The sequence below is a fragment of the Lytechinus variegatus genome, chromosome 5 (genome assembly GCF_018143015.1).
Source record: "Lytechinus variegatus isolate NC3 chromosome 5, Lvar_3.0, whole genome shotgun sequence".
Classification (NCBI taxonomy): Eukaryota; Metazoa; Echinodermata; class Echinoidea; order Temnopleuroida; family Toxopneustidae; genus Lytechinus; species Lytechinus variegatus.
In genome coordinates this window covers 27,024,486-27,045,950 of record NC_054744.1, presented here as the reverse complement: position 1 = coordinate 27,045,950, position 21,465 = coordinate 27,024,486, and the positions used below count along the sequence as shown (strand labels likewise).

Sequence of the window (21,465 nt, the reverse complement as noted above, 5' to 3'; positions counted from 1 at the left end):
CTATTTAGGCCTATCTCTCAAACTTGACCCTCAGCTCAAGGGTATACCCACTCATTCAATGAACAAGGTTATAATATAACCTTGTTCTCGGGTTAATCTCCATGTGTGGCAAAATAAGGGTGGCAATGTTTGGCTTATTTTCTCTTTTTCTTTGGGGCAAATGCTTAATTTTCTTACACTGGCAGTTTTCATTACACCTATTATTCATACTACTTGGCTCTTATTTCAATTTGATTCTTTAAATCATTTTTTTCTTAATTAAAAATAGAGATAAAAAAATGAAAAGACGGCCCGTATTTTACCCTTTTAGTCAGTTCCTTAGACCCCCATTTCAGAGTTTCGTGAGGCACACCCCATCAAAAAATAATTTGAGTGCCCCCCCCCCCCCGGCCTACCGAGATCGAGAAGACTGAAATTAAAATAATTGTGGTAACCAACATAAGTTCTCTACACCGTACCGTTCTCCAAAAAACGAGTTCTCTTTGGCACCACATAATCACGTCTCTCTACGTAACGCGTACAACGCTTTCAAATTACGCGCGCTACAGAATACGTCATTCATAATGAATATTCATTTCTAACTCCGGGCATTGGAATTCATTGCTTACCTGTCCGGTCTGATTCTAGTTCTAGTAAGTAACATTTGTTCTGCTTAAAGGGGAAGTTCACCCTGAAGAAAACTTTGTTGCAAAAATAGCAGAAAAAATAGTAAAAAATATTGGTGAAGGTTTGAGGAAAATCCGTTAAAGAGTAAGAAAGTTATTAGAGTTCAAAGTTTTGGATTTGTGACGTCATAAACGAGCAGCTGCCCCATGTGTTATGTAATATAAAATGCATGAATTTCAAATTTTGCATGGTTCCTGATGACTTAATTTTGTTTTCTATTCATGATTGGGTGTGAAATGATTTGTCTATTGATATACAAAAGGTACAGTGAAAACCATTTTCAATTTTCTTAGAAAATGACATTTCATTGATTTTTTACCATTCCCTATGTAGGAATGCTGCTCGCATATGACGTCACAAATCAAATAATTGAAATTCTAATATCTTTTTAATTATTTGATGAATTTTTCTCAAACCTTCGGCAATATTTTTTATTATTTTTTCTGCTATTTTTACAATAAAGTTTTTGTCAGGGTGAACTTCCCCTTTAATCTGTGATTCTAAATCGTGATAGAGGTAAATATGCATATTTTCTATCTTTTTTCAAACGCTGTTACCTATTCTAACGTGCAATTATATTTTATCGTAGAATGATTGGTTATATTAGTGTCATTTTTTTCTTCAGATTTAGTAGCAGGTAAGTATGCGGCAGTCCCATGCACTCTCTTCCATGTCATTTTTCTATATGATTGGGGGCCCCAAGTCTGCGCACCTAATTCGCGTTAAGATTTTAACATGAATTTCTTCTTGATTCACAAAATCTCTCAGTTCATAATGTTCCTTATATTATTAAGAGTAAGTGTACCAAATTTCTCATTAAAAATTAAAGAAAATATAAGATTTTCTTTAAAAAAACCTTGTGCAGTCATTTTCAGATTGAAAACAAGAAATGGTACCCACTCCTAGTACCAATGAGGTCCAAACATTACATGTATGGACCTCATAGGCGACATCAGTGCTAAAATTGGGTTAGAGATTTATGTGGATCTAAATTTATTGTAATTTCAACAAAAGTACTAGCTAAATTTGAGGCTTTTGTTGAAATTTTGCTTTAATGATACATTTATGCTTCATTAAGTAAAAAAAAATTGAAAGAAATGAAGGGGAACTTACATTTTGACGACTTTTTCCTGATTTTCTTGGCAGTTGTCCTTCACTTCTGACTCTCGATCGGACCTGATATGCAGATCACGTATACACGTTCTCGTCAGGTGATCGGTCGGTTATTCTTTTCGCCAGATGTTGATAATTATATATTTCATAACGCAGCGTTCATCGCAAATTTAGCTGAAAGAGATTGAAGTTGAACAGCGCAAGCTTTAATTTATTCAGAAATAACGTTTGATTGCACAAGTTTCGCCTCGGACATTTAGGATCATTTGGTCCCATATTGGCGTAACTACGGAGGGGGGGGGGGTGTCCCTACCACCGTCCACACCGGGCGTCCACAAGCCAGCAATTATCTTTTTTCTCTCTTTTTTTAACCAAAATGCTTCCCCCCAGAAAAAAAGAACCAGGGTTAAAGAGAAAGACAATTATGATAGAGGAACACAAAATACTTTATTTTTTCAGCTTTTAATGCATCGACTTATAATCAAATATTAAATGGAGCTTAGAACATTTTTTTAAAAAGTCAATTAATAAAAATATTCCGCTCTTCGGGATTTGAGCTTTCATGAAATATTAATCTTTTTCATGATTACCGAAAATACCTCAAATGTCCAAAAAAAATTATCGGTGTATTAGCTGATACCTTGCGCCCGCCTTAATTATTTTAATGTTGAGATACTTTGCTTTAATTTAATGAATTCCTAAAAGCATTAATTCTCAGATCATTTGTCGCAATCGAATGATTCGATTGGTAAGCTGGTTGTATAATTATTATGATTCATGAATTGTTTAAAATGTGTCTCTCTATCAGTTTTGAATATTTAAAAAAATGTCAGCTCGTGCTTTTTGCTCGCAATATTTTGATTAGTAAGAAATTCTTGTGTATGCGAGTTTGATACATAAATAACTAGAGAGAGAGGGGGGGGGGGTGTCCCTCAGCTACTTGTCCTTGCTTATTCCATATTTTTTTATTATGCTCGTGTTGTGAGTATTTCAAAGTCTTTTCTTTTTCTCACCCTTTTTATTGTCTCGGAGCTTCCCTCTATTTCTTTGCTACGATGTATAGCCCATCTTACTTGTTTCATTTTTTTATGTTCTCATTTCAATGAAAACATTATTAAACTGACGTAGAAGACTTTATTACGAAATTTTGACATTGTTTTGTTTCATTTGTTTGGCTTTCTTTTTTTCTTCTCCTCATCTTCTTTTTCTTCTTACTTTTTCCCTTTCCTTATTTTCTCTTCAGTATTTCATTCAGGTATCCGCCAATTTATACAACACCAAGCATATAGAGGCGGATAATCAGTGAGGGAGCATGACGGTGTGCCGCTCTAAAAAAAAGGAGGAATATTGGAAGAAAAAAAAAGAAGGGATGGGGAAAAAATAAAGAAAAAAAAAAGATGATGATGGCAATGACGATGATGAAAATTATCTTGGTGATGATGATGGTTGTGGTGATGATGATGGTGATGCTAATGATAGTGGTGATGATGATGATGACGAGATGTAATTTTGTTATGTTGTCTTTGAAAAAATTAAGTAGTGCAAAGTTGAATTCATTTAAAGTTTATTATGAAAATAGCAGAAAAAAAATTGGTATGCGTTCGAGGAAAATCCATCCCCCACCAATCTTTTTCAAAGGTAAGATTTTTTTTTTGCCCGGGGGGGGGGACATTTCCATTCAGGAGTGGATACCATGCGCGACCATGGGGTCTCAAAAAGCACCCTAAACACGTAATTTCCATATTCTGAAAATGCACCCCTTAACAAGTATTGGCGTGTGAAACCCTACCCTTAACAAGTATTGGAAACAAAACGATACTCTTGGCAAATATTCCCTGAAATGAACCCCTAAACAAGTACAGGAATGTTTTATTGTTACGGGTCCTTCGATCGGTCGTCGGCTTTACCTTATTTGGTTTAGTACGACCCCACCTTCTACACCTCGCGCAAATCGGACTCTAAACACGAAGTGTTGGAGCAAAAAGGACATCCTTTATAAAACATTTTGATTTTGTTTTATCATCCCCGCAAATTAGACCCTAAACACGACGGTTTTCCTAGCGAATTAATAGATACCCTTTTTTCGTTATTTTTGTGTTTTTGACACCCTTATCACGTTACGTAGGTAACGTGCCCTATCCTTTTTACGTTTTTTTTTGGTCGCGCATGGTATCCACTCGTCAATGTAAGTGCCCCCCCCCCCGGTTTTTTTGTGACGGCGTAGGCCTTTGCAAGCAGCTATTATTATGGTAAAAAAGTAAATGAAATGTCAAGAAATACATGATAATGATTTTTATGGTACATTTTAGTAGGCCTATATCAATTCATACTTGTTATCAAAAAGAAAAAAGTGGGTCGTTACGGACCATTAAAAATGGGAAATTTGGGCATTTTATATTTAGGATAGAGCAACTGCTCGTTATAGACGTCACAATAAATCAAGCATTCTAAATTCTATCAACTCCATTTTTTGTCAAATAACACCTTCATCGATATTTTGAAATGATTTTTCTCATATTTTCATCATCTTTTTATCAGGGTGAAATTCCCCTTTAATTTACAAAACAGATTCGCAAACAATATCAAGAGTAGTGGGAGGCAAGGGTGGAAATCTAAGGTAGGGGACCAGGGGCTGGAAAACAGGCAAAAAAAAACAAAAACAAACTAACAAAAAAAAACAAAAAGGAAGGTTTATCACCCCCAAAAGAAGGTCGTCTCGTCCAAAATACATGTTTTACTTCGATTTAAATGATGTAGGCCTATTTCTTTCCATCATATAGTAGGGGGACATTTGATAATGTGCCCCTACTATTTTGGGTTAGGGGGAAGTGTCCCCCTGGGATTTGCGCCCATGTGGGTGGGGGGTGCTGCACCTCCTTTCGGAATCATTATGGAACAGTGTGAATAGTCGCTGTGATTTCGATCTCATACCTATAAAAAAAATAGAACAAAAGAACGCCTTGACCACAGGCCAAAATGCCTAACAATTTTTCCGCGGCATTAACAACTCTCGTAAGGGGCGCTCCATTTATAAATAGAGTTGCATGTGTAGCTGTCTATGGCAACAGAATCCATCGCAGAATTGAAGCCAGAAGCGTGGGAATTTGGCAGAAAATTCAAGAAAAGAACCGGTGAGTACCGATTTAAGAGTAATTATATATTTATTAACATTTATTGAATCATACGAATAAAGATTTTTTACGGAAAGAAAGCTTAGTTCTAAGCTAGAGCTGCCCAAATGCGCGTGAGTGGAGTCTCAGTTTCTTAACACGGGTAAGTATTGCGGTGTCGCCTAGAATGATGGTACCCCATGTCTGCGCACTCATTCACTTTGCACACGATTCGGGGATTTCGATGAGAAAGGCTGTATTTTGAGGCCGTCACATGAAATGCTCTAAAATCATTATTTTCCACCATTTTGAGTTGCATGTTTTATGAATACGTGTCTATGTATTGCATGTGTAAAGTTTGTGTTCGTTGCGTACATGTATCTTTAGAATCGCGCAGATAAGCGTGTGCGCAGACAAGGGAGACTGCGCAGACTTGGGGGAACTTGCCATACAAAATATATATATATAGGCCTATATATATATATTTTTTTTTGGGGGGGGGGGTACGGCAGTGTATTCTATTGCCGGACACCTTTATTTCAGTGCTTTGAAATGACCACTAGAGGAAATGCAATCAAGAAAAATTCGCATTTGCTAATTTATTACAAAATTTACCAACTGTTTTCTTGGCATCGCACTTGTGGTCGCATACTCCTCTCTATGAAAAACAATTATTTTTGTGCATGGCGAATTACATCATGATTCCGGACGCGCTGGATGGGTAAAGATATTCTTTAGTATAATGATGTAAGAAAGAATTTGTGTGATTTTTATCATGAGTAAATTCTAAGTTGTTTTTTATATCGAATCTGAGAAGATGTTGGTAGGAAGTTGTGTTTGCTAATTAGTTTTGTTTTTCTTTTTAGCTGCATGCTCCATGGCAATTTCCAATATTATGCTCATTCGTATCATATAGTATCAAGTTCTATCGATGTGCTGTCGATCGTCGACGGCTCTAATCACAGTAAACTTCGAACACGGGTACCTTGAGAACTAGCCGTCGACGATCACCCACAAGACACCACACCTCAACATTCGATCGAAGGAGCGGATTGAAATTCGGCAAATCATTGAATCGATCAGGCCGATATTTCCGTCAGAAAATATTTCAATTGTTAACTTAGTGCAAAACTATGTTATATGATTCTTTAAAGCATTTTTGTCATTTAAAAGATGAATAAGGTAAAGTTCGATTTTTTTTTCGCCTTGTTTTTGCAATCTTGTTCTGTGTATTGCTCTGTGAAATTGAACTGCGAAAGTCTCACGGTACAAAACTGTTTTCGTACGCAGTATAATATGCACGTCCGGAATCATAATAGTATCCAGTAATACAATAAGTGGCTATACTTAGATTGGACAGGGTGTGCGGCTGAAGACTCAAAACCCATACCCATTGACTGTTGCTTCATATATTACTTCACTATTGTAATGAAAAGTGCAATCTTGACCCAATAATCCCATTCTTATTTTGAAACCTATATCATTTAAAAGCATACATATTCCACTTTATCATGATTTAAAAATCATTTGGGCTCAGGTGAAAATAATTATTTTGTAAAATGTAGCATTTTTAGATCAAAACTTCACCTACATTACAAAATGTTTAAATAAATTCAAATTCATGACATGAAAGAATGATTCTTCTTTTCAATGATACCAAAATCATGAAATTTCATATATATTTAGAGCAGCAATGACCAAATTTACCGAGGTATATTTTAAAGATACAATAATTGATAATTAATAATTTTATCTTCTCTAGAACTTTATTTTCAGTGATTCCCCCTTTTGTATTGTGTGCCCTGGTATAAAGTACAGTGGTCTACATGAAAACATATATACGATTAGACTTTAATGCTGTAAAAATTTGTTTAAATTTAATGGATTTTTTCTGGGCAAGTAAAATCTTTTTTTAAGACAAGTATTTTTCGACCATTTTATGAAAAATTACTTGTCCGACTGGGCAAGTGCTTTAAAAAAGTTATGTAGCACCTTGAGGTATTTGGCTTCTTTTAAATTTTGCAAAAACCAGCCGAATACCCTCTAAAATACTCCCATATGGCCCGACAATGCGGGTTGGTATTCAACTTGAACTATTGAACTATTTGGAACTATTCTGGTCAATTCTTTGCAATTATGCTCTGATTCAGGACCTACATGTATATTTATTCGTCTCTGATAAGCTGACTTATGGAGCTGTTCTAATCAGAGATGATTAGTATCCATTTTCACTAAATCCATCTGATTCAGGCCATATTTGGACAGTCAGTCTAAATTTATTCATGAGAATTCAGTTCTAGCATAACCGTTGCTTATTCGCCTGTTATTCTGTTTCAGAGTTTCGATCATGGTCGTTTTATTAACCATTAAGGAATGAATGTTCATCTTCAGATAGTAAAATTCAGGATCCATGATTTGCTGGCTATTGTTTTGTGCATCATTTCTTTGAATGTGGTAAGCCAAACTAAAAGGCCCAAATTCACAAAGGTGGTTTTGAAACCATCGGTTGAACCTATGGTTTATGCAGATTTTATGTATAAATATTTACCGCGTATATTAACAAAATGTCCAATGCTGATGCGTTTTTTTTTCACAGTGGGCCAAATTGAAGCCTGTTGTTGTGGTTAAGTACGCTATTTTATTCATGAGCACACTGTTTTAACAGTGGGCCCATATATTCAAAACAGTGGACTTTTGAAAAAACTGTGTACTTAACCATTGCAACAGGCGTCAATTTGGTGCACTGTGACAAAAGCGCGCATCGACATTTGACACTTGTCAGTATATGCATCAAAATAAGCATAATTTATACAGAAAATCTGAATAAACCATGGTTTCAACCGGTAAATTTCAAAACCACCTTCGTGAATTTGGGCCTGATCAATACAGATTCATACAGTATAAGGAGAGTAAGATTTAAAGATTAGCCCTTACCAGACTTTATGTTGCAATTTTGCACGTTTGCACAATTAAGTGTAAAAATTGTAATAATTCTTTTCCCTGTGTCTTCATATTAGAGCATAAAATGGCTACTAATTTTGGGGTAATGTAATTATCAGTATCAATGGTGCAATATGGAAATGTAGATAAGAGATAGTACACTGAAAAAAATTTCCATTCTCATCCCCAAAATTTGATTCAGCGTACAAAGAGAAAAGCAGATTTCTATCAAAGAGATGATTTTAAGCTCTGAAATTCATTTTTATCTAATTCATAATGAAACTCTTTTCTTCAAACCTTTTCTTCAAAAGAATGTTTTTATTCACGATTTTTTTTTTTTCTGATTTCTTCTTTGTTAAATTCAAACAGATATTGTCAGTGTATTGTCTCCCAGATTCGCAAGACATCATGAGCACCAGACAAGATCGGGTAGAAAGAGGTAAAAAGTGCCACGTGACATGAAGCTTAGCAATTGATCATGAGGCTGATTTCTGCAATTAATTGCATTCATTATTATATATGATCAGTTATAAAATCAACACTATGATCAATTGCTAAGCTTCATGTTAACAAAGCACTGGTAACATTGTGAGCATGTGGTTTATAAATATATCCAAGTCAAAATGAATATGATATGGATGGCTATATCTACGAATAATGCAGTTTATACTGGATTCTGGACATTGACCTTTCTTGATCAGAATTAACCGGATTCGCATCTGATTCAACACCGACAAATTTATGAAAGAGGTATTACATTTGAATATTTGGACAATTTAGTCCAATGTAATCCACAATCCTTTAGATATGCTTTCAGGACTGTGGGAAAGAACTAAGTACATGATAGCAATATTACCATCCTTGTTGTAGCTACTGTAGCATCTTGGTTTTTGTCTTGTATATTTGTAAGGATCATTTTTCAACAAGCCATTCTTTTTATGATCCTCCCACTAAATGTATTAGGTAACCATGCTTGCCTGTATGACAACGAATATCTATGAAATGTTTTTTTTTAATCTTGGAACGAAAACTAATACTAGTAAATGAAATTAATTAGTTAATCAGAAATTTCATATTGATGATCCTGCACAGGTAACGAAGAAGGGCCAGCAAGAAAGAAGAGTCGTATGGAACAATCATCGTCATCCTACCAGTTCCCAACAACTCTTGAGGACTTCCAGTACCAGTTCAATGAAAGTAGGTAGCAGTTTTTCATGAAAATATTGATTAGTATTCTCAGTTTTGACCCCAGACTAAAAAGAAAATTGCCTTTTGGTCTGCATCTGCTTCATCTACTTTTCCTTCTGTCTTATCTCACATGTTCTGATCCTAGTTCTTTTATAACTAGTTTGTATACTTACAATTTGGTTTAATTGCCATTTAGCCTGTTTATTATTTGGTCCAACACCTCTTAGTCTATATGATGAGATGAACTCTTAGGCCTGTATTCTCAAGTCGAGTTTAACTTAGACCACAGTCTAGCTCTCTGCTAAAATTATGGGAGCAAAAAAATATAGAATAAAATATTCTATTGTATATCTCTTGTGTTTACTATTTTGTTTCTTGTTGCTTTCATAATGAAAATGAAAGTGCTTCAGTTTATCACTCCCAGACAATTATGAACAGTTTGAGTGTCAAATGAGTGTATAAATTGGATGCGTAATGTTAGGGATTTCTGCCCGAATTGGCTCTCCATAGTTAAACCACAACTTTAAACCAGGGTTTGATTTAAACCCAAGTTCAGAATATGGGCCTCTATGAATAAAGTTTTCATTTGACAAAGATTGATAAGTAGATGAAGTGGAAACCAAACCATCTTGGCATTAGGCTATGTGGATATTAGACTAAATAGTAAGTAGACCAAATGTTTTTTTTAGTGGTATTAGACTTTTAGGCCGGTATTCTGAAGTTGGGTTTAACTTAAACCCGGGTTTAAAGTTGAGTTTTAAGTATAGATGGCCAATTGTTACATAAATCACTAACAATAGAAATATCATATTTCACTTCAGCTCATTTGGGTCTTAAATCATTCATAATTGTCTTGGAAGTATAAAAAGATGATTGTCTTCACCATCAATGAATCAGAAAAGAGCGCAGTAAAAATAAGAAACATACAATGTAATAAAAATTTTGATACTTTTGGCTTCCCATAATTTTAGCACAGAGTTAGACTATGGTCTAAATCAATCCTGACTTCAGAATACGGGCCTCAGAGGTGTAGACCAAATGTTGGACCAAGGGAATATAAACTGACTAGAAACTAGAAATTTAGTTCTCTTTTCTATTAAATTATGTTTTAACATTCCTTCAAAAATATGTTCCAAACAATTTTTTGAAATTCATTGAATACATAATTTATTTTTTTAATTGATAAAAAATAGTGTGGAAGAATATTGTTATCATGTTGTTCCTTCCAAAATAATTATATTACTGAGAATAAAGGAGCCAAAGATGAAATCATATCTTGTTGGCATATGGTGATGAGAAAAATCCCTTCCTTTCCTCTTGTCATGTAGTAATTTTGCAGCATTTCAATATCCTGCTTCATGTGTAATTCTATCAAAGATCCCCTACCAGCATTGATATCAGGTATTTACACCTTGAGATATTCACTTTATCACTTTATGCTTATTAACAAATACTGGTAATTTAAGTTTGCGTAAGTGAAATACCACAGAAATCTGTTTGACTTAGAAATATAGATAGATAGATAGATATAATTTGCATTTTGAAAGACTTGCAGTCAAATCAAGTCAGGTGTCAGTCCCAAAATCTAATGCAATTTATCTTTGCATTTGGTATTTGCACTAGTGTCTTGCAATACTAAAAAAGACACAAGTTATGAAATTGCTTGTGAAATAAACTTCCTCATTTTGCTATTTTGTCTGAATACTTAAGTTGTTTGTAGACAGAGAAAATAATCTAGGGAAGGAAATAGAAAATTCTTGGTTTTATTATTAAAACAGAGTTTACATCAATGCATGGCCATTGAGACCAAAGCCTTGGATGCCTTATTGATTGGCCTCATTTGCCCTCTTCTATGCTTTTCACACTGCATTTCTTTAACTTCATATTATCCTTAACCCCATACTATCTTTTTGTTTAATTTAATCCACACTGTATTAACCTCACACTATTTGCTTTAGTCAAGTTAACAACTTAACCCCGGACTACTGTATTGCACAGCTCATGAATATTGATGAATTTGCTACATTGAACATGCAACTGTGAGTGGCTAATTCTTAGCCCCACTTTTCCTTTATTAGCCTTTTCTTTCACACTGCATCTTTTAGCACCGCAATAAGCCGACTAACCCTGCTTTTTTGCAGGGCCAGATAGAATCTACCATTTACCGTGCTAACCCACCTTGGTAAAACATAGTGTGAAACTAATGTTTAAAATCACATCCTTTCCTCCCCCCCCCCCCCTTAGCCCCACCAATTTCCCAGGGTTAAGGAAAATATGTGCAGTGTGAATAGCATATTATTGGTCTTGGAGAGTTTTTTACACCTACATGTATTAATGTTCCAATTTTTGCAGCAATAGTGTGCTGTAAAAAAGTGACATTTTCGTTGAAAAATTAAATTTGAGACTTTATAGGGGCTAACTGTTACCCGCTTTGTGATACTACAGTGTTCAGTGTTATCATCATAAGAATCTGTGTATCAATTTCAAATTGATTATGATAGTGTTTGCAGATGGTATTTCATCAACAAATATTTTCCTGGTTGTTCAGTTATAGGAAGGAAACGGGTTATTTTTTTTATTTCTGATGCAACAGGATGCAGAAAAGTGTATTTCCTTTCCCCTGAAGTGTATTTCCTTTTCCCTTCTTCATATTGCACATGGTGAACTGTAAACCTTCTCCACGTTATGAACTCCACCATGCAAACCTACAAAAATCATCTGATCATCTTTTATTTCCGTCAGTAATTTCCCTCTTACGAATGGTTACTGCCTCTCACGCCATGATGACACTCCCACCTTCCCCTGATATCTGCGTTGAGCATCCTCCTCATTCAGACCAACCATTACATTTCTTTCTATCTTCACTCTGTAATATTTGGTCTTCCCTTTCCTCTTCCACTTCCATATTCCATGCTCCTGTCACAGGTTCATCATATTCCCTTCTCAACCAATGCCCGCTCTATCTCAAACCTCTCTTAGTACCACTGTAATGCCCAAGATAGCTTCTCCTATTTCTTCACATTCCATGTACCTGAGCCACTTGCTTTTCTGAAAAACAATTTCTGCCAAGCCCAACTTTCCATTATGAAAGCTTACTTGTGTTCTTTTTTGTTGTTGTTGCTCATTTCATGGCTCTTTCTCTACTCCTTAAGATGGTCTTTTTTTGGTTTTCTTCACATTCCACGTTTCTGAGACATTTACCATTGCTGAAACCCTCATAAATCTTGCCTTTTTTCCATTCTGATTATCCCCTTTTTTGTCTTATTTTTTATACCAGAGGGCCAGCTAAGACACTCTGTCTCAGGGAAGCCATATGAGTTTGAATTCAAGAAAGGTGATCCAACATACAACCAGAGGAGGTATGAGGCCCTTGGTAAAATCATCACACAACACATCTATAAACTCCTGGAGACAGAGACTAAGTTAGAAAGAATATACATCCCAGTGAGTGTTAAGTATAAAGACTGTCTTTGGCTTTTAATAGTTAATCCCCTAAATGCCAGATTTAATGAATTTGTACAGTGCTCGAATACTATGATTTGGCGGAGATGCAGTGAAAATTACACAGGATGAATTTTGTGGCATGATGCTTTATTCACATTATCGATCTTTAGGTTGATACAAATAGCCTTTCAGTTGTGCATTACCCCTGTTTACATTTTCTATTGCACCTTATAACCAAAATTATTATTTTATCCTTTTGCTGTGGTTAAGCATTTGTATAGCCCTTCCTCTACATTAGTTGCGATATATCTGCAACGTATATTCTGCAGCTTTTGAGACCAATTGGCCATGCCTGTGTGTGTGGTGCTAAAGTTGTGCAATATTTTGTAATTGATTGTCAAACCCCGAATCGATTTAAAGTTTGGCTTACAGTACTGACTAGAATAACATCTTGCGGCTATTAGCGTTAATTAGGCCATGTTCTGTTGAACAGAGGTAGCTTCGACCAATACTAGCCATAATTTACTCTTTCTTTCTCTCACTCAGACAGACCATCAAGATAATGAGCCTAGAAGCTTTGTGTTTGTCAGTAAGAATGCCTTAACCACCAGAGGCAAGTTGCTGGTTCTAATCAATGGATCCGGTGCTGTCAGAGCAGGCCAATGGGCTAGAAAGCTGATCATCAATGATTGCCTTGATAGTGGCACACAGCTCCCCTATATCAAGAAAGCATTAGAGGTATTTCACTTGTATTCAATTCATGTTTGTCTGGCATGTATAGAAGGGAGACAAAGGTTCCACTTTTCTATGACAGCTGCAGCAATATTGAAAACTTAAGAGAGTTATTATTCAGATAATGTCTGCAGATTACGATCATCGAGTGGGGGAGGGGGATCAAGTTTGTCACAACAGAAGTTTTCACTTTAAGTTCCCATGCATTCCTTCATAGAGGGTTAAGCATGTTTTGTGTATTTTTCTCAAAAGTACATGTATGTCTGATGAAATATGTTTATAATATTTTTCAGACAAAAATGTAACTTATTAGTATTGTTATTAAAAGGACATGATGAAATGTATTGATGTTTTTTTTTAATTTTCAGGTTCAATGAATAAGATCAAAACAACAACATTATTTTGTAGTGATGAAGAAGCATTGACTTAGCATGAACTAATGATATCAAGCTCTCATTAAAACCAAAGCAGATTTTAATGAGTTTTCATGTACGGTAGTCTAATACACAGGATAGGTAAAAAAACATATTAAAACAAAATTCAATTTTGCAGTGTTTACTTTGAAATCTGGCAGTTAATATATGTGATATTATTATCATTCTTTATAGGAGGGCTATGAGGTCCTTGTCATGAATACCAATGAAAACAGAGGCCAAGATTCAAGTAGGAGAAGTGTGCCAATTAGGGTAAGTTTAAACACTCAGGCCTGGTAATTGCCAAAGCCTAATCTTGATTTGGAGTTTACTTTTAACTAGGCCCGAATCATTGTACATTCATTTTAAAAACATTTAACAATTTTTTAAAGTGGATATTAGACTACAACAGTACATCAATGTGTACACTTGGGAATGGGTGCAGATCTAGTTGGATAAGACACAGTAGTTTCTGAGAGGCTGACTATTGTTCAAAAATAATATGGCCCCTGAAATGATGTTGTGTTCAACCTGGCTAGATATGCTATCATGTGGGACTTGAATGGATGGGACAGGATCAAATTTTTGTCATTCTTATATGCATAAAAACACATTTTATGCTACTGGATAATTCCAGAATAAATAATCACTAGAATAATTAATTTTTAACTTTTATGGTTTTGGGGGTCCTTTTCTTGAAAGGGAGGATCATTTCAACTTTAGAATGGAGTTGTAGAGCATTATGGGTTCAAAGTAAAAGGTCATTGAATTACTCAAACGATTGCCATAATTGGCAAAATGGTTATGATTTTAGCAGCAGCTTTAACAACATTACATTTTGACCCAGCCTTAATTTGCAATTCATTTCAAGAATTATGTTTGGACCCAAACAAGACTTGCAATTGATCACAAGTTTCTTGCAACACCCTCCAATAATCTATGTCCTGTCATTGAGCCATTGTCAATTGCATTCTTTCTTGTGTACAATCCCATGCTTTGAAATCTACTAATGAGTTTAATATTCCTTGTAGATGTCCTCACCTTCTGTAATCAACAAACTTGCGTTTGTTTTTTTGCATTTTCTCGTCGTAAATTGCAAATTCTGCTCATGTGTATTTCAAGCAAGTTAGTCCTATGTAACATCCAGCCTGTCAATGAAAGATGCCGATGGGATCATTCCTTTGTTCTTGCTATGAATAATCTTTCAATTGTATTTCTTCTCACTCTGTTATAGAAAAGTTCTAGTCCATATGAGCATGGTGTCTATGTATGGGATAAGTTTATTGCCAGTCGACCTGTCAGACACGTTGCTATAGTTGCACACAGCATGGGTGGCAGCGTCACAGAACATATAGTGAGTATTTTAAACGCTTAAAAATTTGATGACTACTCGATTATAACAGTTCTTGCTCAAACCAGCCATTCTTTGAAACCACTGACCCCTTTAAACATCTTTTCTGGATTTATCATCTAAGAGAAATAACAGATTCTCTATAATTCATCATTAATCATTCTCAGGAGTGGGGGGTTATAATGGCTGCTTTGAATGAATGAAAATTGCTTCAAATCGTTATAAGCACAAAATAGTTGTATTTTGCCTGAATACACATTTTGTATTGAATCTACATATGAAATCACATTTTAAAAACATTTTGGCTTAATTGTATGCCCTGATCTTTGAATATGAAGCTTAACTAACCTCTGACCAGAGGACATCATACCTTTGTTTTTCCTCAAATGATGATCAAATTCAAAAGAAAAATGTCCTGGCAATAACCGTAAAAATGAAGTTTCTGCCGGGGAGGGGGGGGGATTAGTTGATATGTTCCCCCTTCCCTTTCCTATCAGAGTCAGATATGATCTACAACCCACTATGTCCACTTTCTGTTTGGTCACAGCCCATATAGTCTAATATTAGCTTGTCTGCAACCAGTGTATTCTCCAATCCAGTTAATTGACATTACGCCTTTATATCATTTTGTCTAATTTCCATTTCGTCTGATACCCTTGTCATCTAATATCTAATTTGTCTTACACTACTGAGTACTGTCAATATGATTAGATGACATGGTGAAGAAGTGTGTAACGGTAAATACATAGAACTAAATTAGATCATCGGGACATTGGACTGAATAACAAATGGCCTATTTAAGCGATGGATTGACGAAATGACAGTTACATAGACCAAGTGGGTTTGGACATTACAATGTATGATGTTTAATAGACGATCTGAGAATTAGACCATCTGCTTGGATGCGAATACAAATCATTGTGCAGTATCAAAGACTAAATAATGGATTAGATGATTTAAGAATTAGACCATCTGATGGTAGGCCACATGAATAAAAGTCAGTGTTAGATGTGCAATATTAATTATTGAAGTGTCCATACTTGTTTTTTCCTCACACTAGGCCAGTAAAAGAGAGCAGTCCTTCTTGAAGAAAGTATTTGCTGTTGCTTTCACCGACTCCGTCCACTCCATGGCGACACTTGGAATTTCACATAACATCAAGAAATTTTTTGCAAAGGTAATCATGTACTGTAATTGTTTGAATATTTTTGTATTTAATGTTTTCTTTGTTCAATGTCAGTTTGTTGAACTGGGATAAGATTTTTGTTTTTCATTGTACAAAGGTTAGGGAATACCTTTTCAGGATTTCCTGAATTTGGGCATTTGGTTGAGGGCTTGAAAGAGATTAGGAGGTCATTTCATTGAAACAATTTTTGAGATTTTCCCATTGGAAAATGTTATAAGCTACTGAAATCCATAGATCTGATTGGCTAAGACTAACTTATTCAGTGGAAATCACTCGCAATATACGTGTTATGTGTGAGATGCCCCCAGGAATTATGTTAAAGCAGTTATTACAGCTACACGTATTACAAAGAGCGCTTCCCTGTGGTTTTGTGAAATTTATTGTAGCACCCAAAGAAGGGATTCCCTTTTGCCTGAATTTACTGTATGATTATCTCCTTTTTCTTTTCCTTCAGCACACTGTTAACTGGGTTTCTTCTGTGCAGCCACTGGACACACCCAGACCATCCAAGAGACCTCTGGATAGCAAACAGGTCTCTGCCGGCACCCAGGTCCATGCTGAAACTTCCTGGACCAGTTTCAAGTCAGTCTTCAAGTTCCTCAAGAGAAAAGAGACCGAACTGATGACCAAGGAGCGGGGTCAGACTGGACATAACCCAGGCATGAGCATCGCACATGATGAGGACCTGGATGATGACGACGATGACAGTACTCTAGAACTAAGAAAGGAATCCTCGGATGACGATAGTCAGGATAAAGAGATCGGTCAGGGGGATCAACCTAAGGGAAGGTCGGGTGCTGGTATTGATATTTCATCATCAGACGAAGACACAGAAGCTAGTTTTGATTTCCAGCGGTACAGCGAGGAATTATGATGATAGTTTGGCAGCTTCATCTGCTGGTATGAAAACTCTTTATTCAGTGTGAGCTGTGCGTTGTGGCATGTGCCGGTCCGACCGACATGGGCAGAAGTTTTGGATTGATGCAGAGGTTTCAGGTTCGAGCCTAGGTCATTATGGTGACGTTAAAGGTCGGTCAGATAAATACCAAGGGCTTGACAGTCCTGATCGTGGACAGTCAAGCTGTCCGAGGCATCGAGATACCTCATCACTTCTATTCTCCACTGCTCATATACTCATCATGATCATCTTCTCATCTCTGCCAAGACTTTGGGCTGATCTCAACTCATCTTCTACTCACCACCACCAGGACTTCTCATCTCAACTCATCTACACTTCTACTACATGTCATTAGTCTCGTCTGGTTTACAGTCCTTTTAAGGACTATCGTGAATGATAATAATGATATAGGTATACTTACCGACTTTAGTTCTGAAAACTGTTCTCCCAACGGGCCCTGCTATTTATTTTTACCCTGGCTTGAGCTGGGCTGTCTAGGCACTCAAGCATTCAAAGAATTTCTTCCTACCAGGTACCCATGCACCTCACCTGTGTTGAGTGCAGCCCAATGTGAATAAATTTCTTGCTGAAGGAAATTACGCCATGGCTAGGATTCTAACCCACGACCCTCTGTTTTAAAGTCAGAAGACTAATCCACTGGGCCACAACGCTGAAAGATACCTCTCACTCTCATCTTTCTCTTTATATCTCTCACGCTGACATCTCTAACAGTCCATTTCATGATGAATCAGGCGCATAGCTAGGGAACCGATCACCTACCCCCCCCCCCCTACGTCCCCGAAAAGAAAAAAAGGGGGGAAGAGGAGAAAAAGATAAAGTGAAGGGGAAAAGGGAAGAAGGGTAGCTTTGAGGGTTTCCTTTTTATTGAAGGAATGAGAACCTAAATGAGACTATTGTCTCAGTTATTTCATACTTTATTTTACTTTACAATAATTTGAAGTATGAATTTGACTAATTTCATACTTTCTTATACTGAGTAATTTCATACTTTTAAATTTCAGTAATTTCATATTTTCAAATTTCAGTAATTTCATATTTTTTTTGCTGTTTTGTGGTCCTTTTGAAAAAATGGGCCAGTAAACAGCAATTTTGTCTATCTAGTTTTCTCCACAGGTACAAAAGTGACAACAAAACAGCAAAGATGTTAAATTTTGAACAGCTTTTGTCATTGTGTCCTCCACCCTATTTTCCTCCCTTGGCTATAGGACTGCCAGCAAGTATAAAAAAGAAACTGCAATAAGCCATGGAATTAAAGAGTGGAAATAGATTGAAATATAAAAAGATCATCTTTTTACTTTAAAATTGATAGCACAAATTCCCCCATTTCAGATCGGAGTGGGTAAAACTCTTTATCATATCAGCCGCCAGTCCAAATATTAAAGCTAATGTACATGTTACAGTACTTTTTAGCTCATTACTAGACAAGCGTCTTTGGCAAGCAGGTTACTCTCTTAAAAAGAGGCAGAGGAGTTTTACTTCTCTACATGCAGGCTGAATAGTGTTTCTGAAATAAATAGTTGATTATCTTGATATGATACATTTTCATTGTCCATAATGCCAGGTATGGAAATTTTAAGAATCCATTTCAGTATATCAATTACAAATTGGTTAACAAGAAAGTGAAAATACAGACCTTTATAATTTCTAGTGAATTAACTTCGATGGAAAGAAGTCTTGTGAAGCAATCAATATGTGCAATCTTGTTTTTTAACAGTTTGATCAGTTAGAGCATTTGAATTGATGTTGTGTGTTTGTAACCCATAGTTAATACTAATATGATATTAAACATTCCCCATTTTATGTAATTTTAAAGGTAGATTATGACCTTTATAATATCAAAATTTGTTAAAGCATGATCCTTGGTATGAGAGGTACCCTCTGCATACCCTGTTGTGACTCCTATATACTATATCTGACTTTATTATTTTTTTTTTAGATTTCTTCCGGAATGTCATTGCAGATTGTTTATGTCAACAGGAACATGTTGAAAAACAGTGTATATGTCATCTGAACTTGTTTATTCTGTATGAATATTTTTAAATAAATAAATAAAATCAATCAGGTCCTTTACCCCCTCTGATTTATATGAGAAAATTCCAAATCGCAAAGAAAAGTCGGATTCACCCTGGTCGGTTTCCCAATGATGCCTGTCGTGTTTGTATTTGAGTATATGCAGCATTATACCATTCCAAATTGAAATTCTGTAATTTTTTATAGAAATTTGTTTTTAGATTTACATTTGTACAGATCGTCTTGAATGAGTGAATAAATACATTTTTAATGAAATGTGATCTGCTTGTTCTTTCTCCATGCTTTGTGTACAGTTAAGAGAAAAAAGGATTCTCTTTAATCTCATAGGGGGGGGGGGGAATTCCACTGAATATTGATGTGCACTTTGCAGGTACTCATTAGAAATATTCTTGTAATGTATTCTTAATTTTTATTTTTACCTTCATAACTTTTTCCTACAGTGTATGCATTGGATTTATATAAACATGACGTCATGTTTTTGAGCAATTTTGGGTCCGAAATGCACTTGCATAATTTTGAAACTGCATACCGAGGCATCACAGATTTGGTATCAAAGGGTTGGCAAGACTTGAAAGAGAAAATTCCAGAAACGATGCAATGTGACCCTTTCATGTTACAGATTTATTGTAAAAAAATCTTGGGGTGGGGCGATTATGGACTAGTTTTGGAATAATGTGGCGCTTTCACTTACAAATCACAGCGTCGCTGGCTTTCCATAGTAATTGTGATTCGATGATAATCTCATCAAACAAGGGCACAGGAATAATGCTATATCAGGAAAACGGTATATTGGGAGTATTTCATGAAGTGTCTCATCGGTGATATCAGCGCCCCGTCTTACAAAGAGTTGCGATTGATCCAATCAATTCCAACTATGGAAAGCCAGCAAAGTCAACATCTAAAATGCATGTTTGTTTTTATTAAATTTAGATATGAATGTATATCCGTAAATTAATTGATTTTTGACAATTTAGTGTGTTCTCCTTTGTTTACAAAGGACATTTTGCTCATTTCCTGTAGAAAAAATTATGACGCCGATGGATTTCCATAGAGTTACGATTGATTGGATCAATCGTAACTCTTTGTAAGACGGGGCCCAGTTCTTCATTTCAGTTGTGAAGGTAGAACATAGTAAAAGTAACCGATTGATGGCCTTTTGAAATACCTGTCTCTCTTATTCAGAGCTCACAATTAAATTGGGAAAAATACTACCAAAATCAAAGACTAATACACACAAGATTTTCAAATGTTACAGTATTTCTTATTTATTTAATAAATACAAATATACGCTTGATTGACACCGCAATTACAAAGGACAGTCCCTTGATCATTACTAGAGGATAAGGGCCTTTACAATCTATTCTCACAGTAGAAAATGATTACAGAAATTCACATTATTCATTAAAAAAAATCATGTTAAAGGACTGCATTATTGGCTGTCATGCAGGAGGTATTTACATTGATTCTCATTTAAAAATGGCTTTAGAATACTTTTATATACACAATCTGCGCTCTGTAATACGAATAGATATTAATATTTATGATTGATTGTAACTTTATGTAAATATTTTCCCAGAGACCTGGGGCCCATTTCATAAAGAACTCGACTACAACTACCATGGTAACAGGGCTCATCAGCCAATCAGAAGCAAGGTTACCATGGTAGTTGCCATAGTAGCAGAGTAACAACAGTTGCAAGTCCTGTATGAAACGGGGCCCCTGGTAACAATCAATTGTACGTTTGATTTTATCTTTTATGTAAACAGGGCTCTATTCTGATAAAGTTTTAATGACTTGTTACTTAAAATTCACAAGGCAGCTATTAAAGGGGAAGTTCACCCTGACAAAAAGTTTATTGTAAAAATAGCAGAAAAAATAATGAAAAATAGTGCTTAAGGTTTGAGAAAAATTCATCAACTAATTAAAAAGTTATTAGAATTTCAATTATTTGATTTGTGACGTCATATGCGAGCAGCATTCCTACATAGCGAATGGTAAAAAATCAATGAAATGTCATTTTCTCAGAAAATTGAAAATGGTTTTCACTGTACCTTTTGTATATCAATAGATCAATCATTTCACACCTGATCATGAATAGAAAACAAAATTAAGTCATCGGGAACCATACAAAATTTGAAATTCATGCATTTTATATTACATAACACATGGGGCAGCTGCTCGTTTATGACGTCACAAATCCAAAACTTTGAACTCTGATAACTCTCTTACTCTTTAACGGATTTCCTCAAACCTTCACCAATATTTTTACTATTTTTTCTACAACAAAGTTTTCTTCAGGGTGAACTTCCCCTTTAAAGTAAGATATTTGGAATGATAATATGGATAATATACAATAATGTAATGGTACTGCT

General features: G+C 35.5%; 1 protein-coding gene across 4 annotated transcripts; it reads left to right on the top strand.

The window, feature by feature from the left end:
* The first annotated feature begins 607 nt into the window (after positions 1-607).
* Positions 608-19,353, top strand: LOC121415851 (cotranscriptional regulator FAM172A homolog). Of its 4 annotated transcripts, XM_041609220.1 has the most exons (11): positions 608-652; positions 1,154-1,182; positions 7,227-7,343; positions 8,199-8,268; positions 8,922-9,026; positions 12,295-12,461; positions 13,008-13,199; positions 13,802-13,879; positions 14,841-14,960; positions 16,018-16,134; positions 16,598-19,353. In XM_041609220.1, the coding sequence occupies exons 3-11, from the start codon at positions 7,263-7,265 to the stop codon at positions 17,015-17,017; spliced, it is 1,350 nt and encodes a 449-aa protein (XP_041465154.1). In that variant the 5' UTR covers positions 608-652; positions 1,154-1,182; positions 7,227-7,262; the 3' UTR covers positions 17,018-19,353. The 4 variants fall into 4 exon arrangements, with proteins under 4 accessions (XP_041465154.1, XP_041465156.1, XP_041465155.1 ...); XM_041609222.1 differs by lacking the exon at positions 7,227-7,343; XM_041609221.1 differs by lacking the exon at positions 1,154-1,182 and having other exon boundaries at positions 616-632.
* Positions 19,354-21,465: the final 2,112 nt, after the last annotated feature.

Excerpts from the sequence above, each read along its gene's own strand:
- LOC121415851 (XM_041609220.1), top strand. The coding sequence starts at position 7,263 with ATGAATGTTCATCTTCAGATAGTAAAATTCAGGATCCATGATTTGCTG. Across the intron at positions 13,880-14,840 it reads GGAGAAGTGTGCCAATTAGG|AAAAGTTCTAGTCCATATGA; the intron begins GTAAGTTTAAAC and ends ACTCTGTTATAG. Across the intron at positions 16,135-16,597 it reads TCAAGAAATTTTTTGCAAAG|CACACTGTTAACTGGGTTTC; the intron begins GTAATCATGTAC and ends CTTTTCCTTCAG.